At 50.9% G+C, this 26,752-nt stretch overlaps 1 protein-coding gene and 2 long non-coding RNA genes across 16 annotated transcripts in view; 1 reads left to right on the top strand and 2 right to left on the bottom strand.

Annotated features, from left to right (window-relative positions):
* Nucleotides 1-11,793: 11,793 nt before the first annotated feature.
* LOC146760004 (uncharacterized) lies at nucleotides 11,794-13,796 on the bottom strand. Of its 2 annotated transcripts, none has more exons than XR_014948959.1 (3): nucleotides 12,990-13,711; nucleotides 12,526-12,631; nucleotides 11,794-12,123 (listed from the first exon to the last, which is right to left on the bottom strand). It is a non-coding gene; the product is annotated as an uncharacterized LOC146760004 (long non-coding RNA). The 2 variants fall into 2 exon arrangements; XR_014948957.1 differs by having other exon boundaries at nucleotides 11,853-12,123; nucleotides 12,499-12,631; nucleotides 12,990-13,796.
* A 2,444-nt stretch (nucleotides 13,797-16,240) lies between these two features.
* EMX2 (empty spiracles homeobox 2) lies at nucleotides 16,241-23,664 on the bottom strand. Of its 2 annotated transcripts, XM_015867460.3 has the most exons (4): nucleotides 23,432-23,664; nucleotides 22,274-22,758; nucleotides 20,449-20,633; nucleotides 16,241-17,799 (listed from the first exon to the last, which is right to left on the bottom strand). In XM_015867460.3, the coding sequence occupies exons 2-4, from the start codon at nucleotides 22,662-22,664 to the stop codon at nucleotides 17,632-17,634; spliced, it is 744 nt and encodes a 247-aa protein (XP_015722946.1). In that variant the 5' UTR covers nucleotides 22,665-22,758; nucleotides 23,432-23,664; the 3' UTR covers nucleotides 16,241-17,631. The 2 variants fall into 2 exon arrangements, with proteins under 2 accessions (XP_015722946.1, XP_085411435.1); XM_085555309.1 differs by lacking the exons at nucleotides 22,274-22,758; nucleotides 23,432-23,664 and adding an exon at nucleotides 20,989-21,454 and having other exon boundaries at nucleotides 20,449-20,636.
* The window catches only part of LOC107316206 (uncharacterized), a 67,870-nt gene continuing 59,344 nt past the window's right edge, over nucleotides 18,227-26,752 (top strand). For 4 of the 12 annotated variants that reach the window (XR_014948946.1, XR_014948947.1, XR_014948943.1 and 1 more), the window contains exons 1-2: nucleotides 18,238-19,155; nucleotides 19,645-23,275. This is a non-coding gene — a long non-coding RNA (uncharacterized LOC107316206). Of the gene's footprint in view, nucleotides 19,156-19,644; nucleotides 23,276-24,077; nucleotides 25,669-26,752 lie in introns of all 12 variants that reach the window. The other 8 variants (XR_014948951.1, XR_014948948.1, XR_014948949.1 and 5 more) reach the window with 7 other exon arrangements.

The raw sequence follows: 26,752 nt of genomic DNA, 5'->3' as shown, positions 1-26,752 counted from the left end.
ACAAAAGAATACAGTTGAAATTAGTCCTTGCAAAACATGAAAAATTTGCAGAGAAATCAGGTGAGTGTGGCAGATGAAGCCCATCTACCGACAGGTGTGAACTGTTGCTATTTCCTCATTTCAGATTTGCCCCTTTACCAGTCAGACTATTTTAATACTGTGCTTAATAGTATAATTTTGTCATGCAGAATGCAAAAAAAAAAAAAAAAAAAAAAAAGGCTTTATTAGTATCCCATGTGCAGTCTTCTAGTGTAATCTGTTTTCCCTAAACTTTCTTTTTTCTTCATTCTGTCATGTAATGCTTGCTTTCCATGAAATGAAATGTTTGCTTTCTCATTGGAGTGCTGTAACTTCCTGCTTGCAACAACGAGAAGCCGCGTTCCTTAAGCTGCAGTTGCTATTAATAAGGGCTTTGATGACTGACAAGTCCCTACTTCATGCCTCTTTATTTTACCCATGGGAGACAGCTGAGCTTTATTGTTTGATTTGTATACATCAACATTCTGATAGCACTGGCCACTTCCACTTCAGCTGGAGGGGAAACACATTCCTTGTTGGCTCCTGATTAAACATTTGTTAGGCAATTTTGATATCCAATAAGAATCTCTTACTTTCCAACTACTTAAACATTGCTCTAATTTGTTGTCTTTTTCTAATCTCATGTAGTCTTCCGAGTGTAGGAACAAAAATAACTCCCATGCCTGGTTCTTCCTTACCTTGCCTCGTAGTTCCAAAATGTCCCTGCGTAATCTCTGTGCTGTTAAACCACCTATCCAGAACTCCTTTGAAATTTACTTCTTATCTCCCTTGGAAGTAAATCACAGTTTAATCACCTGCCAAAGCTGGTATTAAGTGTCCAATTAAAAACCAAACCTTTGCAGCTTATCACATTATGTAGTAAGGAACAGGTGTGTTTTAGGTGAGTCCTGGGCCAATTTCTATTGAATTATCTGGTAGGACTCCCACTGGCTTCAGAGAGTATGGGGTGAGGCAGATGACAGAGGATTTCTTTGGAGTAAGAACTTGATGGATGTCTTCTGAGCCTGGACAGCTCCCCCGATGCTGATTGAAGGTTGCAGATCCAAAATTCCAGAGGATTTGTCCTTTTCCACACTGTTTCACAGCCGTACAGCAGTGATGTTGCACATTGAGAAGAACTGGAAGAGGCAGGCACGTGAAATAAATGTCATTAGGAATAACTGCTGGAAAGCAGGCGGATCACTGAGAAGTACATCCCAATCAGGTGCCTTTCTCACTGGTCCAAGCATTCAAGCCCTGTTTTAGCACAGTGAATACCCAATGGTGTTGATGCTGCTACCTGCCTGATGGATTTGGTATGACACTTGTTCTGGCTGTACAGCTGTGGTTATTTCATTATTCATGTGAACAAAGTCAGAAAGGCATGAAAATGACACCAAGACATTCTTCCAAGGACATGTTCAGATGCCATCATGGGACATTTAGGTGGGTTTAGGCTGCAGTGCTGAGTTTTCCCATCACTCCATGGGACATTTCTAACACTGTGCATAAAGAATTCTAAATGCTGAATTACAGGAGACTGTGATGGAATGGAAACTTAAATTCTACCACTGTACTTCTGATTCACTCTGCTATTACAGCATACACTGCCCTTTCCAGTTGTTGTTGTTGCAGATGGATATGTCTGGGTCAGAGCCTGAAGACCTTGCCCAAGAAAAACTCCTGCTGAACTCGAGTCCTGGGTGAGAAGAAAAGGCAGACACTAAGAGTCTGTTCAAATAAATCAGAGCTGATCATCAGTGAGTGATGAAATGACCATTTTTGCACAATGATATGTACACATTTGGTTGTTTGAGGTTTTTTTGTTGGATTTGTTTTGTTTTGTTTTTTGGGGTTTTTTTTGTAGTTACATTCATTTCAGTCATCCTGTTAAATGAAAAACAGATGCCAGCGTTGTGTATTAAAGCTCACAAAGATAGATTTTCACATTTCTTTTAGTGAGTGTTTTTATCAATAATACACATGAAAAGGGGCTGGGAAGTTTTATTACATTCATTTAGCCACCATAAATCAGCACAGAATGCAAAATTCATTTGAATTATCACCTTAGGGCCAACATAGGAGTGATAAAGCGTTATGTTCCAATCCTTATCATGGACTTGGTGAAAATTCTCTTTATACATCAATGAAGTGATCACGAGGGAGTTAGGACTTACAGAATCTGAAAGTTTTTCTCTTTTCTCTAGAGAAGACAGGAAAGCAAAAGCAAAAACAACTCATGGTTGAGTGTGTTGTCAGCTGCCTGGGTCAATGCAGAGGAGAGATGTGGCTACGTGATGTTTTCTGGCTACAAAGGTGTGACTCTGGGCTCCTTCAGCTGGTGCTTGTAGCTCTATAGGGCTGCAAATCCTGGACTGGTCCCTGCTCTGTTGGCCAAGATAGTGAGAGTCACAGATGCTTTCCCAATCCAGCCCCAGACATCTCACATCTCAGCCCTGCTTTACAGGAATCCCCTTTGGCTGTGTGATTGCTGCCACAGCTCATACAGCTGTATAGTTTCCTCTTGTGAACTAACAATAATAATAACTATTGTGTTTTTTGTTCTTACAGTTATTAATTTCTTGCTCAAAGAGTCCTTTGGCCTTCCTATGGAGATGGCCAGCAATAATGGCAAGCAGAAACCTTGTTTTGTTAGAACACTGTTAGAATACTGCCAGATGTCCCCTAAAGTCAGTGCTGAGTCCACCAGTTTGTTCCAGAGAGGGCATGCTCAATAACTATCAGATGATTGTGACTAATTGGTTGGTGGAGCTGAATTAGCAGTCTAGAAGTGAAAGGATTTATTTTTTCTTTTGTTTGCTTTTTTAATCTCAACATGAGTTCTCATAGCCAGAGTTGTCCCATTTTTGTCCCTCCATCAAGCTGTGGCCACGCTCATTCATCAGGATGGTTTGAAATTCTTCTCTCTGCTGCTTTGAGACAAGAAGCCCCTTTGTTCCTTAATATTTTCCTCTCCTTGGTATATTTAAGGATGGTTCCCTAACTCTGTCTTGTTAAACCTAATTGGACAGGACCTTAATCAGGGTGACTACATCAAATGTCATGTTTTCCCCCTCTCTGACCAGTCCTGAAGCCACTTTCAGGAGCTATCCTTCTGGAGAAAATGTTTCTTAGGAAGTATAAATGTTTGGAAAACAGATTAGCTCCAAATGTGACTGGTCACTCACCCATAAATCATGACGTGCCTACTTTCCCATGCTTTGTTTCTTGTACCAGTCAAAGGAAAGCTAAAAACAAAATAGATTAAATGTTTTCACAGCGTAGCATCAAAGGCTATAATTTTGTCCATTCACGTAATTTAAACAAGATCAGACTTACTGAGTACTTGGAAGAGACCCACTGTAAATTCCCAGGAAACCTAAGTATTTCAGGAACGAGTGATGTCTGTGCAAAGTGGGCAGTCAGTGCTGAAGCAAAGCCACAGTGTGGTTTTCAGGGAAAATCGTGAAAAAATTAATCAGCCTGATTAGCTCCGGTCAAAACAAGGGGATATTTTGGATATAAGATTGATGGTTTTGGTTAAAAGTGTGATTCATTCACTACAGCAAAGAGCTCTGAAGGGGAAAATGGTGCTTTCCAATTGCCAACTATTGTTTGTATACAGTTTTCTTGTTTTCTTTTATTACTGGCCATTCTTTTGACTGAAATGCAAAGCGAGGTTTTTGATCTCTGCATACTTTTCAAAGTATTAAGAGCATATCTGGAAGAATACACAATGTGAGCTAAATGTCCAGAGAAAACCAGCCTACTTTTCTACTTGTGAATTGTCGCAGCAAAACACGGCTTCTCCAAGTATGGAAGCTCGTGAGTTGTAACGCTTTGCTCATCTGCAGTGCTAACTACAACGATGAGAAATCCTCAACTAAAAAAAAGAATAGAGAAGGCTGTGGAATGGAGGGCTTCCCCAGACCTTCCTGAGGATGTCCAAAGCCAGCAGCAATGCACTGCCCACCTCTCTACCAAGACCATTGGGTCTGCTCAGTGCTGCCGGAGCCTGGTATGCACCACAGGCCTGGGTCTGTGTTCAATTAGTGTGAGAGCAGGACAGAGAGCTGAAAGCTCATGTCCAACAGGCTCATCAACTCCAATATGTTACATCCGCTGCACTGGAGCCCTGGTGAGATCCTACGTCACTCAGAAGGAAAAATATTCACATTTGGATCATCCAGATGCAAACCCAGGAGCTTTTCAGTGAAATTTTGTCTGAAGACATTGAATTGCACTCATTTATGTCTTCTAATAGCTGCCCAGATACACTTCATACATATTCAGCCTTGAGGTGGGTCCACTCAGGCTCCTTCGCACTGCTTGTGAAAGCATCAGCTGCTCCATAAAGGCTTAATAAATACATAATTGAATTTCAGTAATATAACTTTCCCCAAAACAATTCTTAAATAATTTCACAGATAAACCCACTGCCATTTAAACTGTGCCTAAAACATGAGTTTTTATTCAGGGTGAAATCCTGGCCCCAGTGAAATCAATGGGAGTTTTGCCATTGACTTCAGTGGGGCCAAGATTTCTCCCTTGATGCACATGATATATTTTTCCTGACATTTAGTGTGATGAAACAGCCCTGGTTCTGATTAGCCTGGGGTATAAATAGTATCAGTCAACTGGAGCAAAATTCAAATCAAACCTCAGGCATCTCTGCTGATGCCGCTTTGTTTCTGAATGCTGCCTTCTGGAGAAGAGACTCAAGTGGCCATTTGGAGACACAGACCTCATCCGAATCCTTCTGGTGGATGGTATTTAACCATAAATCAGCACACGGGGAGCAAAGGGTTAGTAATCACGGAGGAATCTATTCATGTGTCTTGTGACATACATTTTTCCAGCGTGAATTCTTCATTAAAATATCCTTGATGTCTCACAGCTTGTTACTAAATTGGGCCTTGACTCGTAATATAATTTAGATGTGTCTAAAATATGCTTCTCAGGAAAGCTGCCTCCACATTTACGAAAACTATGCACGATCATGTTAGGGAGAAATCTACTGGCTGTTTTGACCAGTTTAACATGTTAGTGTCATACGAATGAGCACACAAATATATTTTAACCTGTTGCTTTATGATTGAGTCTATGATGCTACAGGAGGGAGCAACACAACTTCTGGGACCTTGCAATAAATTGTTTTGCATTGCAAAGAAGGGAGAAAAATATCTAATCTTTCCCTAGAATATGGATTTATTTTTTACACAAGAGGGAAGAAAAAACTGAGATGCTGTTGTTGGAAAGTACAAACTAAAGGCGAGACAGCAGCAGTGATGTGTTGTGGGGCTGTCCTCCTTATGCACTACTTCCCCACACTGCCCAGCCCCATCACACATCTGGGGCTGTGCTACGTCTGAGAGACATGAGAGAAAATAAGGACCTGTCCTCTGCCTGCTATCCAGGCAAAGCTCCCATTGGCATCTCTGAGCCCTTAAATAGTACAGCATGTTGCAAGTGGGATTGTTCATTGTGTTCAGTCAGAGCCAGACAGAGCCAGCTCTCACTTCTGACTCAATCATACAACAGCTCGCCCTCCCATCATCCCACACCACCACACTCTCTGATCCCCATGTTGTTCCCACTGAAGCTCTGGGATATGTGGAGCCCCAGCACCTTCTTGCTCCCCATCTTCAGGAGCAGCAAGATCCCGGGGGTGGCAAGGCAGGCACACCCCAAAGGATGGCACCAGGCTTAGCACAACATTCATACAAGAGGCTGCTCGGGACCAGCCTGTGCTGTACCTTAACCTAAGCACCAGCACGGCCAAACCATGGAGCAGCTCCCAAGTACTTAGAGCTGTAGGTATTGTATCTGGACCTGTGTATGGGAAATTGGTAATCACAGCCTGAACCTCTGATTAATCAGCTGAGGCAAGTGTTGGGTCAGCTATAGGAGCACAGGTGAGAATTAATTTAGCTGTGCTCCCGGAAGGGATGGAGCTTGACTCCACCTCCTCTAGACCTCATTTAAGGGCTGACCACCACTAAGGCAGCACCTCCTGGAGATCACTTGTTGGTGGAGAGTGCCTCAGTGGTTCCCAGCAGACCAAAGGCTTCTGTATGGGTGAGTTTTTCCTGTAAATAACCTTTTGGGTATTTACCACCATCTTTTCATTATTGTCACTGTACAACCTGCTGTAGTGATCTAGAAGAGGGCCACAGAAATGACCCAAGGGATGGAATGCCTCCCTCTGAGGACAGGCTAAGAGAGCTGGAGCTATGAGCCTGGAGAAGAAAAGGCTCTGAGCAGACCTTGGAGTGGCATGTCAGTATCTTGAAGGAGTTATAAGAAGGAATGGGACAGACTCTTTCAAACTAGAAGAGGAGAGACTTAGGCTGGTGATGAGGATGAAGTTTTTTACAGTAAAGGTTTTGTGGCACTGATGCAGGTTGTACAGAGAGTTGGTGGATGCCCATCCCTATAGAAACCCAAAGTCAGGCTGGACAGGGTTCTGAGAAACTGAGCTGTAAATGTCCCTGTCCATTGCAGGGAGCTGGTCCAGACTCAGGTCCAATTCAAATGATTCTGTGATTCCATGATTCCATTGCTGCCATTTATTGGCTGTGCATATTCCCCTATCTGCACACAGTGCTTGGCAGCACAGCATGCAGCAGGTTGTGCTCAGTGTTTTTGCAGTTAAAATTCATCTGGTATCTTTCTCACTGAGTGCAGGTAGATACACACTCTTGAGTGAATGGGATATGCTCCACTTGTGAAGTGTAGAAGCAGGTCAATAGGCAACTTTCAAAAGGAACCATTTAGAATAATTAAGCGGCACATACACACCAGCAAGAGTTTATTTTGTATTGGAAGGCATGTGGTTAGGGAAACAATAGCAGTTTTTTCCCTGGAGAATGTTAATTAAATTGAACACCCTGGAAAACTGAACTATTCTTACCACAAATCTATAAATCAAACTGTTCTGTTTGCTTAATATAATGCTTTGCTATTCTAGTCACACTGAAGTGGGCCAGCCGCACCATGCCAAGATATTTCCATGATGAGCACATTAGGAGCACTGATTGACTATAGATCTTCTGGATCTGAGGCCAAACCCGTATCTCATTTACTCCAGCATAACTAAGATGAAAATCTGGCCCACGCTGTTCAGATTAGTACATAAATAACATGAAAGGTTTGCAAGCTCGGCAGCAGATGTATTGTGTACTTGTTGGTTGTACTGCAGGAGTCCCTGGCGGCTTTAGGAATGGGCCAGGACTTCCCTGTGCTGGGTGTTGTACAGAGGAACAGTGTTTGTCCTTGTGGAGAACCTGTGGGCAGACATCCACCTGCCCTGCTACCCATCTTGATGGACGAGTTGTGTGCCTTAAAGGTACTATGTAGAAGACACTCAGCTTGTTTCCCTCTTAGAGGGAATGGGCAGGGACAGGACTCAGTTCTCAGTTCTCCTGTGATACCCCAGGTTGGAGGACCCTCCCTATTTCCATTACACAGAGCAATCCCAATTGGAAATCATTTTAAGTGCAGTCTGCCAAGCTGCCACCTGCAACTCACATAGATGCCAAACAGACTTACAAAAAAAGTAGAAAATGAAATAAAACAAAATAAATAAGATATGGGGCACATGGGTGAGCATGTCTTTCCTTTTTCAGGCACTGGGGATTTCATTTGCAGAGCACAGAGCCCCACCAGTGCTCACTGGGGTGCAGCACACATCAGCAGTGAATCCTTAAATGGAAATGGTCTGAGAGATACATCATGGTTAAAGGTCTCTGTGATGCTCAGAAGATTTTCTGGGCCATGTATGGATCAGAGTGTGTATCAGTTGGCAGTGCAAGGAGTTAAGTGACCTGGACACAAACACCGTAGTCATCCCAGGGCCAGAACTGGGAGGGTTTGACTCAATGGCTCCATTTTTATTTTAGATTAATAACTTGGTGGTGGCAATGGATGGGCAGGAAAAAAAAAAAACAAAAAAACAGGGTGGTATTTGTGTCAACCTTCAGGCTAAGAAAATGTGACAGTGTCAAACAAGGGCCATGTGTATGTGCACAACTCCATCACAGCTCTGCCACTGATCTGCATGTGGAAGGCAGCACAGGGGTTAGAATTAGATGACCTTTGAGGTCCCTTCCAACTCAAGGCATATTATGATTCTGTGATGAATTTACAGCATGTATATTTGCCAGTCCCTAGTATATAACCCAAACATGCTACATACACCCATTGCAATGGTTAAGCTTCTATTGGGATGCACTTAGGATTTGTTAAAAAGAAAATAAGGTGGCTCTTCTGCTTTAAAATAATGTCATGAGATGAACACAGCTGGAACTTTCCACAACATGTTATTTAGCCTAAGAGAGTTAATTTTAGTTCTGTCATGTATTAACGCTTCGGGCTTTCTCACAAGTATGTTATATTAGGGGAGATGCCTGGTATAAACCATGGCTGCTCAGCCAACCATCACTCGCAGCACAGGAAAAAAAATGAGCACTTCTTTTATGCTCATATTTGACCCCTCCACTATTGTATTGTCCCAGCTAACAAGCCGGACGTTTTTGCTGATTTGTTATATGTAGCAAATATAGAAGCAACGAAACCCATGTGTGTAATTTATTCATTGATTTGGACTTGAATCCAAGCATGTTCTGAGTAGATCAACTGCGTGCACGTGCAGGAGAGAACAACTCATCAGCAATAAGAAAAGTCTGAGACTTACCAGTGTGAAGGATTTATGAATAATAACAAAATAGCCCAGGTCCTTGTGTGTGGGACCCAGATACGGGGTCTATCTCTGCCCAGTGAGGGCCACTGATTGGGGCCATATGTTTGTAGTAAGATTCCAAGGTCATTCTCTAGGGAGGTTTCCCAATGATTATCACAGAATGGTTAGGTTGGAAGGGACCTTAAAGATTGTGCAGTTCCAACCCACTGCTGTGGGCTGGTTGCCCCCAGCAGATCAGATGCCCAGGGCTCCATCCAACCTGGGGCATCCATAGCTGCTCTGTCAACCAAAACTTCACAGTTATAACAAAAAAGAAGATTAAAAACTGCAATAAAAAGAAGTAAATTTGAGAATGCTGCACGTCTTCTGACATTAAAATAATAATAATAATAAAATGGAAAAAGAAATACACCGTGGTGATGATGGTTCCATGGATCCCATCTGAATCCCACTCACAAGGTCAGTCTGGGGGCTGTCGTGGCTCCCATCCTGAGCTCCTCACATCACTGCAGGCTCAGAGCCACCTGTTAAAAATCCCTCACAGCGTTTTCCTTCTAGCCACACCAGGGCCTATCTCCTCTCCCAGACGCAATGTAACCTTGGGAGTGAATTGTTTTGGAGTGCTCATCCTCCGCCTGTGCGAGTTCTCTTCGCACACCTCCCAGACACAGAGATGCGGGACGGGGCCCTGCATGGGGCCTCCCACCTAAGCTCCGTGCTTTGCTGCCCGTGAGGCTTCCCCCCCCACCCCCTCCCCGCTCTGTACCTTTTATTTTTCTCCCCCTCCTTTCCTGGCTGAGCGCTGGTGGCAGCAGATTAACAGGTCAGCGGACTGGGGCCGTCAATTGCTGCCAATTACCTCCTCTCCCGCTTGTTGCGCTGCAGCCTAATGGCACCACTTAACGTGCGCTGCTCTCCCCACACCCCGCCGGGTGACACCCAATAAAGCCGTGATTGATGGAGAGGTGGGAGCGGGGCTCATCGCTTCGAAGCCCGAAGTTCTCTCCCCGTGAGGGCTCCTGGGGGCTGCGGGTCCGGCAGCGATGACGGCGAGAAACATCTGAGTCAACACGGCGTCTTTTACTTACAAAACTGACAGCCCGTACACTCGAACTGGTTCAAATTAGTCGACGGCACATTCTTTTCCTCCTGGGCGTTTTGCTTTACTCCCCTCCACACCTCCTTTTTTTTACTGTTGTTATTATTATTATTGTTTTAAATTGGAATATATAGTTGCTGTAATTGAGCCGTCTGAGTGCGAAACGGCGCGGCCGCGGGCTGAGAGGGGACACGGGACGGGACGGGACGGACACCGGTGCCCCCCGGGGGGGGTGGTTGTCAGGGTGGGCCCCGCCCCCTGGAGGTGTGCGGATGAGGTCATGGAAATCAATGGCACACCTGTAGAGAGCCGGAGCCCTGCGTTTGCGGCAGAGATGATTAAACGGAGCGGCTCGGGAGAGCTCCCGTATGAATATTTCATGTTAACTGATGCAATCCCCCCGAAGGTACAAGAGCCTTGCTTAATTAAACCTGTGTTGGCGTCGCCTCGCTCTCCTGTTCCAACCGGGAGCCGCCTAAATGTTATCCCCGTACCCGAAAAGGAGCGGCCCCGTATCTTTCTCGTCCCGACCCGCGGAGGCGGCTCCCGAAAGGGGCTGCGAGGATCGCCGGGGTCGGTGGCCCCTCGGCTCCGGATTTGCCCCACGCCCAAGGTGGAAAGAAACCACCACTAAGAACCTCATCCCCAGCTCCGCTCCGGCTCTGCTCACCGACGGACTGAGCTGCGGATCGCGCGGGGCTGAGCCGTTCCTGCGGAGGCGGAGGGGCTCCTGCGCACGGGGACACCCCGGTGCTCCCAGAGGAGTCCTCGGAACCTCGTGTATTTAAGGGAGAAAATCGATAAGAAAAGAAAACCGAACACAACCTTTGGGGACATTGCCACAATGGTGGGAAGAAAGCGGATTTCCGAAAGCCCTTGACTCTCCCAAAGGCAAATCGGCGTGAATTTCCCAGCCGGCCCGTGCTGAACTCGCGACCCTTCCCCATACTCGTGTGACAACGGCTGTGTGACATCTTCATTAATTTCCACGCTGCAACCCTGTGCTTTCCTTTCACACGTGGCATTTCCTTTCACTTCCTCTGCTTCTTTTTCTTTCCTTTTATTTCTTCCTTTCTTCCTCACTTTTTTTTCCTGTTTCATTCTTCTCTGTCTTCTATTTCTTTCTCTTTCCCTCCCTTTCTTTCTTCTGTTTCTCTTTACCCCCTTTTCACACATTTCTTCTATCTCTTTTCTCTCTTCTTCTGCTCTCTTTCTGTCTTCATTTCCATTTCTCTCTCTTTCTTACGGATCTCAGTGCTGCAGCCCAGATCTGACATTACTCCTCACTCCTCGAGAAGTAAAACGCCATAACATTGTTCTTATGAAAAGAGCCTTTCACGTTTTGCCTGAACAACCTTTCCAAGCCCCTTCTTCCTCTTTTCGTTCTCTTTTTTTGTAACCCCGAGAAGTGCGTTGTGGCAACTCCTGGCAGGCACTCACCGGGACCAGGGGCTGACACAGGAGGGAGCGCCTCGCCAAAGGCTCCGAGCATCACTGTTTGTGTCCCAGTATCCCATCATCTCCCACGCCATCGCATCTCATCCCAAAGCATCTCATACCGAGCTCACGTTGCCAAATAAAATAGCCGTGATCGGGTGGGTTACAAATGAGATCACGGGAGGGTTATCTGGGAATCTCTCACTCTCGCAACCCACAGGAATGCACTTTCTTCCCTGATAGCGCCTTTATCAAAAGATAAAACAACCGTGGCTGTACCCGCTGCCCGGCCCTATGCGGAGAGCCTCACAGCGCAGCCATTACCAGGTCGTTCCGTTACTGACACGGCGATTGACAGAACCCACAAAAAAAAAGGGAATTCGGTCACTCCTCACCTCGGTGAGGATCGGAGCGGCCCCTTCCCGACCCTCGGGACGTGACAGCGGAGTTACATCTTATCTACACAGTGTGTTCAGGGCTGCTTCCCCGGTACACATTAAGTCAGCATTCACTCGGGGGCTGAAATTGTTTGGGATCCTTCCTGTGTGGTTTGGTTGTTTAGTTTGGCTTTTTTATTGTTATTATTATTATTATTTTCAACAGAGCTATTCATACCCTCCCGATACAATAATAATAATGATCATGATAATAATAATATAATGGGTGAATCCGAGCTCCGGGGCTGCCCGAGGCTGACGGAGCCCCTGCTGATACCCGTTCTGACAAAGGCGTTTCCAGTGTGGCTGACATCGACCGCATCCTCCCCGTGGGGTCCCGGGCGGATTTCTCGCAGGTGCCGTAGGGGTGTTGGAGATGTGCTGAAGGCAGAGACCGGCGCTCCTCATCGCGCTGCCGGTGCGTGGCCAGGCTGTAAATGGGGATTGATTTACTCAGCCATGAAGACAACACCAAGGGTCCTGCTTAACAGCGCTTGAGTCGGATTCCGCCTTGCAGCCCCCCATCCCCTTTCCAAAGCACGCCGAGCTCCGGACCTCTGCCGTCAGCCCTCCACCTTTCCCTCCACCTTCGGGATCCCTCTTGCTCCTCTCGCCCCGCTGTAGAACCTCCCCGCTCCCAAAGCCGCTCCCCGGCGGCAGAACCCATCCTCTCCCCGCAGACCCATTGTTTTGGGTGCCCCCGCCTCAGGGTGGCACAGACATCGGACAGAGCGTGGAGCATAGAGGAGGGATCCCCACAGCAGTGAGACCAGAGCCTTTCTACCTGCGGTGGTGTCCCCTCCCACCTCCTAAAATGATGTGATAGTGCGGACCGCTTCCCCGAGAGCCCGTGTGCGTCCCGACCATCTACACCGGAGCCATCCCTCATTATTTCGGCGTCCCGGGGACAGCCTCGGTCCATCATCCGTCGGTGCGGCCCTGGGGAAAGGAAAGGGATTAACGCGGAGGGCACCGAGCCGAGCATCGGTGGAAAAGAGCGGGTTTTGTTTTAGGACATCAAAAAGGAGGGACAGAAAAGGATGGACACCACCTTCCAACGCACTTTCCTTAGCGGGTGACAAAAACTCCGGGCGTGAGCTGAATGTGTAATTATCCCAACAGAAATTCCTTATCTCATTCGATATTTGGTGCTCAGCAGAAGCTAGCCATCGTAAATAATATACAAAGTAAGAAACCTAATCCAGCAGGCTAGAATGTTTAATTCATCATTATGCGAGCTAATTGGAAGGTGATTATATGGTAATTGCTCATTAGTGGTGTATATTTATCGCTGTACCTTATGTCAAGGCCATGGGAATTGTGTAGAGTCTGTTCTCTCATTTCAAGGATCAGTTTCAGACGCAGGAGCGGAGCGGGCCGGATCGGGTTCTCCTGACGTCAGGCCGGGCCGCTCCGTGCCCAGCGCCGCTATAAAGCCGCTCCCGCAGCGCCCGAACCCCGCACGGCCTCGGCTGCCCCCCCGGGGGGCGGACGGACGGACGGACCGAACCGCTGGGGGAGCGCTGGGTGCGGGGATCCCGCAACAGGCGCTAATTGCAAAGGGTGATTAAAGGAGGGAGAGGGGAGGGGAAGAACGGCCCTTTGGATTTCTAGCGAGGTCCTCCCGGTTAATGCTGTCCCAGCAGGAGAGGGGCCGCGGCTCGGGGTCAGGAGGTTCTCCAAACTCCCTCCGCACCGCGCAGCGGGGCCCTGTGCGGGGTTACAGCAGCGCCCTTGGATGGGGCAGTGGGAGAGCTATCATGAGAGGTCCGCTCAGAGCTGCCCCGGCTGTGCCTATTTCCTACGGGCCAGGCTCGCTAATTAAGGGCAACAGCTAATTTCCGACGGGCCCTCCGAAGTAACGGCGAGATCCATCAGAGGGAAGAGGGAAAAACAAACACCGTTCCGCAACACAACAAAGTAGGGACTCCAAACGGGGACAGGGACACCGGGGGGGGGAAGCGACCCCAACAGCCCACGGCCGGGGGAGGCCGAGAGCCGCGGGCTGTGTTCAAAGGGAAAGGGTTAAAAGGCCAAAACAGGGGGAGGTAGAGGGTGGGGGCAGAACCTGGGTGCGGAGTAAAGCCAGACAACGACGAACTCCGGTTCGGCGCTATTGTAGCAGTACGACGGCAGCACTGAGGGAAGCGGACCGGGGCGGGGGGGGGAGAGGGGGGCAGTGATGGGAGCCCCGTGTATTGCGGTGCCACATTTGGGGCAAGGTCGGATGGAGAGGAGGAGAGGTGAGGGGCAGCGCAGCCTCCAGCCATAAGGGAGAGGGGGGACAGCGGGGAAATCCTCGGCGCCGCTCCGCACTCCCTCACCCAGCAGCGCTACGGAAGGTGCGGGCCGAGGACTCCCGCATCCCCCACTATAGAGACCGAAGACTGCGGCCGTCGGGGCACCGCCTGCGGGCAGGCACCGATATCTCATTCGAACGAGCAGCAAAAATCCGCCGTGCTCTGTAATTCGCCACCAGAAATCTACCTTCCCTCCCCCACCCCTCCCAGTTATTTAATAGAAAATGTATTTTTAACCGCCCGCTCGGATAGCATCTCGCCAATATTTATATTTCCACGTTGCCTGGCATCCACTGTCCCACATTAGACTCTCCCTCTCTCTCCCTCTCTTTAATCCTGCCACTTTAAATAGATGAATTAATAAAGCAAATGAGGGTCTAATAAGCTGCCTGTCCTGCCTATTGAGGCAGGGGGAGAGAGACTCGAAAGTGCGCCAAATTTGTTTGCAGTGGATCAAGGCTAGCCGCCTTTGCTTCACTTTCTTTATCTTAATTCCGACTTGAAAAGATATAATTATCTAGTTTGAACAGAGCTGCTATCAAATCCTTCTCTAGGCAAGGCAGGGGAGAGCTGGAGTGGATTGCAGTGTTCTGAGCCGCTTGGTGCAGCCGGAGATAGGGAGTAATGAAGTTGTGGAGTCCTGAGATACAAAGGGCATTAACCTCATTAGCATGAAACCTTTTCTTCTAACCATTGTGGGACCCTTTCAGACTCCTAATCCCCCCTATTTTCAAAGCTCGGTTTGTAATAAAGCTTTTAGGGTTTTTTTTTTCAAAGCTAATGGCATTCTCTGAAGATTTTATTGCTGTTACGCTACATAGGACGCTTAATTTTTTCCCCCCTCTCTCCCTCTTCTTTCCTCGCGGTTTGGAAAGGGAAAAAAAAGAAAAAGAAAAAAAGAAAAAAAAAAGAAAAAAAAGAAAAGAGGGGGGTGGGGTGGACAGAGGGGGGGGGGTGGGGGGGGGAAATATAGGGCTCCCGCAGAAATAAGCCTTTTATCAAGATGGGAAACAATATCCCGAAAGGCCCCAACGAGCTGTTCGGCCTCAGGAACGTCCGCGTGGGTTTGGAGAGAGCTCGAGTTCAGGTGGAGCCGCGCAGCGATGCGCGGAGGGCTCCGCCTCGGGGCTGGGCACTGCGGAGCCGGGAGAGCGGCTCGGGACGGAGGGACCGCATTGCGACACGCGGCCCGACCCCGCCTGGGCCTCCGTCGAACGCAAAGTCACCGGCATCCCATAACGCAGCCAAAATCAAATCAAATCGGATTTTATATATATATATATATAAATAATAATAATAATTTACATAGCACCCGCCGGAGCCGCCACCACTTGCGCAGAATGCCTAATCTCAACTTTTCAAGGCAGGGCGTTGAACAAAGCTCGTATTTTCGCGATGCATTGTAACTTCGCCTTATCACAGTGTAAAGGGTAGTCAGATTGTCCTAAATTATGTCCAACCAGCCCCCCTGGATCCACGGATTAAGAGATTAAAGGAGACCACTGGGCAATGCCTCCTCTTTCCCCTTCATATTCCTGGTATGATAATTGCCTAAACTGATTTGCACTTTCACAAAAGCTCGCAGGATTCTTTGTAGCTCGAACAGAGCAGACGAGGTTTCTCTATCAATGGAAATAAAACTGATTAATGCAGTCTATCAGGCTAAGGAGCAAATGAAGCATGAAAAAACAACTGTGTACCCCCAGAAAACCGGCTCGTTTCCTCAAGGACCCCGAGCAACTTCTTATTTCTTTTTTAGGGTTGTTTTTTACTGCAGAGTTTTTGCGCAGCGATCGGTCCAAAAATATATATATATTAGAAAAAAAGAGGGGGGGGAAAGGTGGAAAGGGGGTGGGCGAGAGGGAAAACACGACAAATAATAATATAAAAATCATCGCCGCACGCTCAAATCCGTAGTTCTGCCAAGGAACCTTTGCGTTCTGCAGAGCGCGCAGCGACCCGCGCAACCCTCCCACCAGGTTGTGCCCGGGGAAGGGGCTGGATTTGGTTTTGTGTCTTTTTTCTTTCTTTCTCTCTTTCTCTCACGAGGTATTTATTTACAGCGAGCAGCGCTGTGCGGCTCGGTTGGAGAGGGATGTTTCCAAGCGTGTGGGTTGGTGAAGGAAATGCGCGCACGGCCGCAGGAATGCGCTGCGCGGGCACCGGAGCGCGGATCAGAGCGCACGGATCGAGAGGAGGGGGAAAAACGAGAGGTGTGCGGAGGGGGGAAAATAGAGGGCTTGAAGTGTTAGGGCATATTGATAAATCTTTATTGACAAAATATTGACAATGACATACTTCTTGGAAGTATATAGAGTGTTAGAATTCTAACAAATTAAACACAAACACAAAAATATTTACATTCTGGTATAGAAGACATGAAGGAAACATTTGTCACTTTTTTTTTTTCCTTTTTTTTTTTCTTTTTTTTTTTTTTTTTTCCTTTTGTTTTTTTGAGTAGCTCTATGATCTCGGAATATTATAAGGTCAGTGCTTGAAAATTGCCCCAATGAAAATGGCCATTAGGAGAAAAAACAAAACAAAACAAAACAAAACCAAAAAAAACCCTCAATCCGCGATTTTCAGTCCTTTATCTCTGGATTCTCCCCACCGCCAAACCTGGTCGCCGGGTTTGCGCGTTATTTGCGTTCAAATATAATCAAGCAATCAATCGGTTTCGCACTGGGGACAGAGCTGGGAGGGGGGAGGGGGGGGAGGGGGATAATTTGATTTTTTTTCTTTCTTTTTTTTGGCAGCAAATTTCCGACCGTTCCCTGCACCCCCCCACCCCCCCCGCCCGCTCCCCGCCCCCCCGCCCCCCATCCCCCCGTCCGTCCGTCGGGGATCACTACGCCCGGGTACCGCTACTCCATTCACCTTCACGAACACTTTGACGCCAGAAGTTATCATAAAATGTTTACAGACTGCACATTTCTCGTTAAAATAAAATTAAAAAAGCACACAGAACCTGTCTTAGAAGGGGAAAAAAATTACCGTTCCTTTCTGTCCTTAAGTAATTTAGGGGTAATTTTTTTCCCTTTTTTTTTTTTTTCTTTTTTTTCTTTCTTTTTTTTGCCCACACGGCTTTATACATGCAATTCAAGTTTCTGAAACAGGTGTGGGGGGGGGTTGGCTGCTTATGGAAACGTTTCTTTTTATATATAAGACGGAAAAAAGGAAACTGTGAAGTGCAAAACGTCCCGTAAGGTGATCATTTTTTCTTCGAATATTTTTTTTTCTTTTTAAGATTTTTTTTTTAAGATTTTTTTTTAATTATTTAATTATTTTTGGGGGAAAAAAAATCCTTTTTTTTTTTTTTTTTTTTTTTTTTTGACGTTATGTTTTTTAAAAGTGGACTGCGAGAAACGGAATACCTGTCAGTCAGTCAGTCAGTCAGTCAGTTCCACGTCCCGGCGCTGGGCTCTGCCCGGCAGATCCCCGTGCCAGGGCCGCACCGACAGCGCCGCGCTCCGCACCTCGCGCTCTGCCCCCGCCGCTCGCCGCCGCCCTCCAGACGGGAATCGCGTTTGGATGAAGCTCTCCTTGTCCCTTCCCCGCACCGCCACGCCGGGGTGCGGGAGCTTTTAACACTTTCTCTCGATGCGTTGGCTGGCTTGAAAAGTCCCAAAGTGCCAGTTTTTAATCGTCCGACGTGACGTCGATTTCTTCTGGACTGGCTTGTTTGGTGGCGATTCTCCACCGGTTAATGTGATGAGTCCCTTTTTTCTTCTGTTGTGAGTCCGAACCTTCCTCTTCCAACTTTTGCCGCTTGAACTTTGTCCTTCTGTTCTGAAACCATACTTTTACCTGCGTGGGGAAGACACCGGGTGTTAGTGCACAGTCCTGCACGAGTACTGCAGAAGGGATGGGCACCTGCGGGGCCTTTGGCCGGCGGTCCCGAGCATACAGGGACACCTATGTGGACACCCATAGGGGCACCGACAGGGACGTCCATAGGGACATCCAGAAGGGCATCTATAGGAATACCCATAGGGACACGCATAGGGACATCCATGGGACGTTCATACAGGGTGAACCCATAGGGACATCTATAGGGACACCCATAGGGGATATCTACAGGGACACCCATAGGGTCATCCATACCGACACCTACTGGGACATCTATTGGGACATTCATAGGGACATCTATATTGACACCTACGGGGACGCTCATAGGGTCATCCACACCGACATCAACAGGAGTATCTACAGGGACTCCCATAGGGACACCTATAGGGAAACCTATAGAGAGCCGTGCCTCTCCACGTACCCCCTCTGCATGTGCCCGCTCAGCCGCGCAAGACAGCAGTGGGAGCGCAGCACAGAGCCGGGAGGCAGCGGGAACACCCGCTGCAGTTGCCCGAATTTTGAACGCACGCCCAGGACGGGCGCAGGACCCGCGCATTGCCGGCTTCCAGCCGTCCGGGCAGCTCTCGGGACCCCACCCGCCGATGTGTCCCGGAGCATATGGAGAGGGATCCAGGGGCTGCTACGGCTCGGCACGGCTCTGCTCGGTATGGCACTGCACGGCGCAGTACAGCTCGGCACGGCTCGGTATAGCACGGCTCGGCTCAGCACGGCCGCACCGGGACTGACGCGCACGGAGCGCTGCGAGAGCCTCGGCCGTAACGGGATTGCGACCGAGAGATCTTTTCCTTTAGGACAAGCGATTAAAACGAAAGAAATAAACCAGCCAAAAAGTGCCTAAATTAAAAACGTCCTGCGCTGCCCCGAGCGTCTCCTCGGGATGTGCCGTCCAGGAGCGATCGCATTAGGGACAGAGCTGGAAGTGCGGCCATAAATACCCCTCCGGATTTGTTCAGCGCCGAATAAATCTGACTTAACCATCCGGCAGCTGACTCCGGCGCTTTAATTACAGATAGTATTGATCTGGGGCTATCTCCAGGGCTGGCCACACTCCTTGTAGCGGCCAAAGGTAAACATTTTTTTTTTTTTAAAGCAGTTTAAACTCTGGTTCTGTCTGAAAGTGCCTGATAAAGGCCCCAGCGAGGGGGGAAAGGGAACGGGAGCATTTTAATAAGCTGGTTTAACCCGCTTCGCTGCCTCTTCAGAACAGAGCGCTGCCTGGCCGGACACACATCTCTACTGCATTTTCATATTCTCCAAAAGTCTCCCATCAAAAAGCTGAGCGGGGAACAAGGGGTGAGTTTAATTTGCTTTTAGTTTGCTAATTGAAGGGGAGGACGGTTCATTTCTGCACGCTGATCTCCCAAAAGGGAGCTCATTTGTAGGGGACTGGGGGTTTGACATCCGGACAAAAGACCCCGACCAGCTTCGGAATCAAGCAGCACAAAGACCACCTTAAATACAGCTTTCCAGTGGAAATAAGCCCGTGACCGGTCCCTTGTTCGGAGAACCTCATGAAAGTGGCGATCCCTTTTTATTGTTTTGTTAGGGAGACATTTTAAAACAAAAGCTCCAACCTCTTTATTGCTTCCCCCACGAAAAGGAGTTTTAAAAAAAAAGAGAGAGAGAGAGAGAAAGAAAAAAAAGAAAGAAAGAAAAAAAAAAAAAAGGAAAAAAAAGGGGGGGAAAGGAAGAAAAAAAAAGTGTTACAACTTAATCCGCCCAGAGAACGCTCTGTTTACTGGGAACTTTGAACTAGGCTGCGGCTGTATGGTTTTTTTTAAGTACAGTGCCACATACTGTATGGCAAAGACAATCCCCATCTGGAACGCGCTCCCTACGACTCCGTTGGAAAGGAGCAAAACAAAGGCCCGACACCACCGCAACACCATCGGCACCATCACCCCACGGCCGGGCGCTGTGCTGGGGGGCGGAACCCCGCACGGAGCCGCGCCGTCGGGGTACGGAGCTCCGCGGAGCCGCGTCTCGGTGCGCTCCGAACCTCGCGGCCGGGCCACGAGCACCGCGCCGGGGAGCGAAACGGGCTCCGATGCGGCTCTGGACCACAGCCAGCAACGGGGGGAGGAGGGAGGGAGGGGGATTCCTCGCCATTAATAATTTCTCTGCCTTTATTTTGAAGTTTCGTGCCCTCCCGATCCGGTCCGTCCTTTCGCCTCTGCGACGGACACAGGGTTGGGAATGAGTGACACCCCGTCCTGCACCATCACCACCACACGCTGCCTTTCTGCCCTCATATCCAAACTTGAGGTTGTTGGGGTTTTTCCATTTTTTTTCCTCCCCTTCCGTATTTGTTTCCCGGGTTTTGACCCTTACACGCGAATATTCGTAAGGGTCACGCCAGCCGCGCAGAACCAAACCAAACCAAACCAAACCAAGCCAGGAGAGGATTTGTAACACGGGGCAGAGAAACACCTCGCCCCCTCCTTCACCCCCACCCCCCTCTCGGAACAGCTCGGCAGGGCCCGAACCCAGCACGGGGACCCGTCCTGGTCTGGGCCGGGGCCGTTCCCGAGGTGCCCCACGGTGCCTTCTCTCCATCCCGGCCGCAGCCATCTCCTCCCAGCTTACCTGAGTTTCCGTGAGGCTGAGGCTGTGTGCCAGCTGCTTTCTCTCCGCTCCCACCACATAATGGTTCTTCTCAAAGGCATGTTCCAGTCTCAGTAATTGGGACGGGGAGAAAGCTGTACGGATCCGTTTGGGTTTCCTGGCCAGCGCGTTGTGCAGGAGGAAGCTCTCCGGGCTGGTCTCGTTCCCTGGGCAGTGGGACAGAGGTTAGCAGGGCGAACCCGAGAGGAGTTCTTAGAGCGAGAATTGTTCTTCCCACCATTACAGCCGCAAAGCTCTCCCTTCCCTTTCTCCCTCTCCCTATTTTATTTTGGTTTTCAGAAAGGGACTTTAAAAAATACTATTTCGATAAGTGTATGGAAGGAGTACTAAGGGGGGAGGAGAGAAATGAGAGAAAATAGAATGGTATTCACAACCCGGACAGCACTAATAATAATAGCAATAATAATAATAATGAAGGATCGGGCAGAGCCGGGCTGTGCTGTGTGAGGCCCCGTCCCGCAGCTCCCTTCTCCCCTCACATCGCTCCGTGTTTCTATACGGATTTCTTTCCTACAGAGGTTCCGTGCGGCCGCGGCCGATCCCCACCGCCCCGCTGCGCTCCGCCGCCCCCGGAGCCGGCAATGGGCCTCCCCGCCGCCCGCCCCGCTCCCCCTCGCTGCCTCCCGGTGGCCCCCGGTGCCCGGTCCGGTAGGGACAGAAACTTCGAGAAACAAGCGGTGGGGTCGGCCTGCTGTGGGGCCGGAGTTCGTCTTGCGGATTTCTCTACCCACCCCCCCCCCCCCCCTCCCTGCCCGGTTCGGTCCTTGCCGCAGCTCGGATCTCTCCCAGCGAGGCGAGAAAGGCACCGAGAGTCCCCCTCCATAAACGCATTAAGAATCGTTGCGGGAGGAGGGTGTGCTGGGAGCAGGCTGGGGCTCAACACCGGCGCATTTCCGCCTTTCATCCGCAGCTCTGTACCAATCGTGGGATGATTGCGACAAACAATCCGGTGAGCGAAACCCCTCATTTCGTTGCGGGAGGCGATGGCCGCTCTCCGCAAGCGAGGAGCGGCTCCGCTCCCCCCCTATTCCGCGCTCGGGGCAGCCGGGAGAGGAGACCCGCAGGTGGGTGGGTTTCGTTCGGGAATAATAAAGGAAAATACCGGGGGAAAAAAAATATAATAAGAAAAAATCTAAAAAATATGTATCTAGATGAGGTCCTCCGAGTGGAGCCTGATTTATTTATATTTTCAGTTTTATTGTTTTACGAAACTAAGAAGCAGAACCGGACCTGCTTCGGGAGAAACCGGCTCACCCCCGGCAGAAGGTTTTGCCATTTGCAAAGGGTTAAAGCCAGGGGGCTTTATTCATAGTGCGCCATAGATTTGGTTCTTTCCCCGCGGAGGTTGATCTCCATCGGGCAGCTCCGGGCGCCCCCCGCTGCGCGTCTCTCCGCAGCCCCATCTTCTCAGGCCGCCCCTGTGCCGGGCTGTGGGTTTCCCTTCTCCTCTCCCTGGGCCAGGGACGGGCTATGGGGGGGTCCCGCAGCCCCTCCAGCCCTCTCCTCCGCGTCTCTTCCTCCGTACGTTTGCATTAAAACATCCGTCCTGGGCTTAACCCCCGATTCTTTCGGTGATAAATAAACCCTGCCGAAGTCAGAGCCGGCCGTGCCCCCTCCTCGAAAAGAAAACGAACCGAAGCGGGAGCAGAACCGAAAAGAACGGAGCCGGGACCCCTCTCTCGGACAGCTCCTCGAGGCCGGAACCGGGCGGGGGGAGAAGCAAAGAAGGATCCCGGCTCAGCCCCACCGCCCCAAGCGTAGGGAAACGAGGCAAAGTTTCACGTACCTTGGAACCTGTGGCCCAGATACCGGTAGCGGTGTATTAGCCACGGGTAGAAGGTGGAAGGATCCCTTTGCTGCGAAGCGAAGAGCGGGTGCGTGGAGTGCGAGGCGGGCAGCGGATGGGCGGCCAGGGCGTGGGGAGGGGGCACGGGGTGCACGGGCACGGCCGGGTTCGGCGGGTGGGAGACGGCCTCTGCAAAGACCAAGTCCGGGTTGGAGTAGACCCCCCTGCCGGTGGAGTGGAAGCCGTTGAGAAAAGGGTTCATCGGGCTGGAATTGGCATAGCTGAGAGCCGCCGGGCGGATGGGATCCTCGGAGCGAGACGCGGGCAAGGGGCTGTCTTTGGCCACCAGCGACTCGATGGTGAAACAGCGCTTGGGCGCGGGCTGAAACATGGTGCGGCGGCGGCGGGCGTCCCCCGGCAAATCTGTGCGTGGTTCTGCGGTGCTCGGGAGGAGGCGATCCGGGGAAGTTTGCAGCGGGGAGTGACTTGAGGAGGGATAGATACACACATAAATAGACGGGGGCCGGAGGGAAGGAGGCAGCGGCAGCCGGCGGTACCCAAAAGGGAGACACGCGCGCCGCTCACACACACACACACGCGGAAAGTTGCTGGGAGAAGTTTCCCTCCTGCGAGGAAAAGGCGGTCGCCCCCCCACCCCCCCACCCCCCCCCTCCCTAAGTCCAAAGACAATCCATGGATGTGATCGGCCCCTTCACGAGTTGTGCAAACGATTTGTTAGTTCATGAGCCTAATTAGTGCTGGGATCACATAAACAGCTTCCTCTGAAGCCTGGTAAATGGCTTGATGATTGGTCGCTATTACTCGCCTCGAGGTTGAAGGGGGAGACTCTTTAAAGTGCGTCAGAGGGGAGGCGAAGCGCCGGGCAGAGCCATCGGGAGGGATGGAGCCGCGGATCGGAGTGCGCCGGGCGGGGGGAGCGCGCACATCCGCGCAGCCGCGCCCCGGGCCGCCCCCGCGCAGAACCGGCAGCCGCCGACAGAGGTAGGGGATGGGACGGGACGGGACGGGACGGTGGGGGAGGGTGGGGGGGGGGAAGAGTGGGTTCCGCATCTCCGCTGGGGGCAGCGCGGGGTGGGACACACAGCCCGAATCCCTCTCCCCGCCGTCTCTCCGTGGCTCGCGGCCCATCGGGGTTACCTGGGTGTAACGCGGAGCCCCGCGGTCCCTGCGCGGTGCCCCCCAGTCTCTCTTCGCTCCGGGTCGGTCGCGTTCCACCGCCCAACTTCTCTACGTGTCCTTCCGCTGCCGCGCAGCTCCCGCACCGCGCGGGGCCGCAGACAAAGCGAAGCGCGGCCGCATCCCGCGGGGCCGGGGAGCTCCGGGCGGGACGGGGGAGCGATCCCCGGCTCCAGCCCTGTCCGGATTTTCGCGATTACCTTTGGGTCCGGGGCTGATTTTAGGGCTGAGTTCTCCTCCTCCCATTGGCTGGGACCGCGGAATAATTATGATCACATCCTAATACTCTTGGCTGGTGCTTACTGTTTATTGGTAGTTAAGGATCTATTATCTATTCATCAGCCTCCCATTTTTGCCAATTACATTCTTCTAAAGTGAAGTACCAGCAGGTATTTTGCACATTGACAATTAATGATAAAAAAAAAAAATAATCTGGCGTGCTTTAAATCTATTACGCCGATGCGTAATTTATCTGAAAGATGCAGAATTGCGGATGTAAACGAATGGTGCTGCGGGAACGTGGGAGGGGGGAGCTGCACCCAGCCCCGGCTCTTTCCCCTCATTCCTGCACTTTGTTTTCTATTTCCTCCCCGCTTTGTACACAAAGAATCCGTTACTCCGCTGCATCCCAACGCTCTCAGACCTGAGCGGGGCTGGGATCGTCTCCGCTCCTTACAGGGGGAGGAAGCGGAGCTCTGCGCTCGCAGAGCCGCTCGCTTGGGCCGATGGCTTTGAGAGGAGCGCTTCGGAGCTGCGCTAAAGGGACGTGACAAAGTGACACTGGGCACGCGGGGATGGCAGCGTCCGTTCGCCTTTTGTTTCGGGACGGGTTCACTCTGTGCAGCATTTCGTTACACGGGGACCTGCCTTTGCTCGGCCGTAAGCGCGGAGATCCGCGCACAAGCGCGATTCTTCTCTCGGAGAGGCGCAGGTCGCGCAGGCACGAGCGCAGGGCTCCGATGTAGCTTCTGCTCCCCGTTATGACACTTCTTAGGTCCTCCCGACCCTTTATCGTGGAGCCCCGTTCCCGTAACGTTGTTCCCGCAGAGCTGCGGTGTTACGGAGGTCAGGAAGGGCCCCGAATACATCGGGGTTCGGTGTGAGGGTCCGACTGCGTTCCGGTTCTGATCACTGGGAAGAATAAAACTTCTGCAGAGAGCCGCGTTCTGCATCTGCATATTTACCTTCCCCGCGACAACAGAATGAGTCTGAAGTGGGAAACTTCACCTCCTTTTCCCCCTTTTTCCCCACTTTTCCTCTCCTTTTTTTTTTTTCTTTTTTTTTAATCTTCCTCCCCTTTCCCCATTTTTTTTCCTTTTTCTCCCTTTCTCTTTTTTCTTTATTTCTTCCTTTCTTTCTTTTTTTCCTCTCCTATTACTTCCTTCTTCTTCTCTCTCTCTCCCTCTATTTTTTTTCCTTCTTCTTTCCCCCAGACGTCCCGAGACAACTACAAGTCTGCTTTGAAAACTGCGGCGAGCAGTTGGGGACCAAGGGTTGTATCCGTGTGACAAACAGCCCCCGCTGTCACACACACACACACATCGGGAATCCCCGTCCGCACCGCGCCCTGCATTAAACCTCTTTCACTGCCAGGAAACATCCGCAGAGCCGAATTCCCGTCTCGATGCTGTCCCACAGCGCTGCGGCTGCAGGGAGCTGCCAGGCCCCGCACATCGCTCCTACACATCCATAGGCACCCACACGTCAATGTGTAAATGCACACGGGGAGCAGCGGTTCTGTTTATTTGTCTAAGACAAAACGGGCCACGGACAGTGGGAACAAAACTCAGCACGACCCGCGATGGGAGTTCCCAGTATTTTCTGCTCTCCCCACGTCTCTCCCGCTGACACAGTGGCTTTTCGGGGGTTGCCCCGCACTGTGTGGCTGGGCCCTCAGCGAACCCCTCAGTTCCTCCCTTGAATTTTCCCCACGCAGCCTCGCGGGCCGCTCTCTCCTGTCCTCTTGGAGGCTGCGAGGAGGAAATCTGGCAGGGGCTCCTTCCCAGCAGTCCCCGATCTGCTCCAAACGTACTCTTGGAGGCAGCCTCTCTCGGAGGGAGGGGTGCGCTACATTCGCAGTCAAATTACATGGCTGGCCTCAGAGGCACTGGCTTCGGATTTCCAAAGTAATACTCATCTTTGAGAAGCCGAGCCAAGAAGAAAATACGAGGAAGGCCTTGGATGCGGGAGACCTCGGGGTAAGGCGGTTGTTTATGGCTGAGCTGTCGCGGCTGAGGGGCGGCGGGGAGGGAAGTTTCAGCCCCCACGTAACTTTCTGTTCCAGGTTGCGTTCGGCTGTCTCCGCTCCCTCCCGTCCCGGGGATCTGTGTCCGCAAAGGGAAGGAGAAGTGCTGGAAGGGGGCTGCGGGAGTTGGAGGAGTGCCTGAAACGCACAGTTCCAGTCGGTTTCAGGCTTCCTAAATGCGGAACAGAGGGATTTAGACACTGAGAGACGGGATCCTGGGCCTCCCAACCCAACAGAGCCGGGTACAGGAGAATAGGGCTATGGACCGTGGGGATGCCCGGTGGGTTCGGCCAAGCAGGTGGATTTCCCCCGTAAGAGTTTCTCTGCCATCCCCAGCCCTGCGGGCAGCCCCTCCGTGATGGGGACAACAAAGAAAGGAACGGAGCGGAGGTGATCCAACCACAGCGGGGCACCACCACTCGGGAGCAGCTCTCGGGTGCTGAGCGCAGCTCGCTCCCAGGGCTCCCCCTCGGGGGAACCCGCTCCAGGTCGGCCCCTACCTGGGTTACCCGGTCCCGGAGCATCTGCGGGGCGGCAGCGCCCCCTGCCGCCGGCATCGACCTCCCGCGGGGAGCGACGACGACCCGGGGGGCGCGGATTTGCGCAGATTTTGCGCTCCCCGGGTCGTCGTCGCTCCCCACGGAAGGTCGCTGCCGGCCACAGCGGGGCTCGAAACCTTTCGGCTTCCGAGAGACCTAATCACGCCCTGCGCTTTTATTTCAAAACTTCATTCAAAATCGTGGCAGGAGGAGGGCAGAGTTTTGAAAATCGCTCGCTTTTTTTCTTTTTATCCCCTCTCCACCCCCCCCCCACCCCCACCTGCCGACTGCATCATTCCTGTGCCGGAACTGGGAGCATCCCGGGGAACGTCACCTTTGTTTTTTTGTGCGTGTGAGCGCCCTGCAAGGAGAACTGTTGCACCTGATGTTTATTCCTTTTGATGTATCCGAAACCGAAATTCACCTTGCAACCCTTCTCTGCACCTGGGTAGTACATGGGCAGCCCCGCGCCTACCTTACCCTCCTCTCTGCCCCCTC

The sequence above is a fragment of the Coturnix japonica genome, chromosome 8 (genome assembly GCF_054131305.1).
Source record: "Coturnix japonica strain WE chromosome 8, WE-NBRP24, whole genome shotgun sequence".
In the NCBI taxonomy this organism is placed as follows: domain Eukaryota; kingdom Metazoa; phylum Chordata; class Aves; order Galliformes; family Phasianidae; genus Coturnix; species Coturnix japonica.
This window is presented reverse-complemented; position numbering and strand designations above follow the sequence as displayed.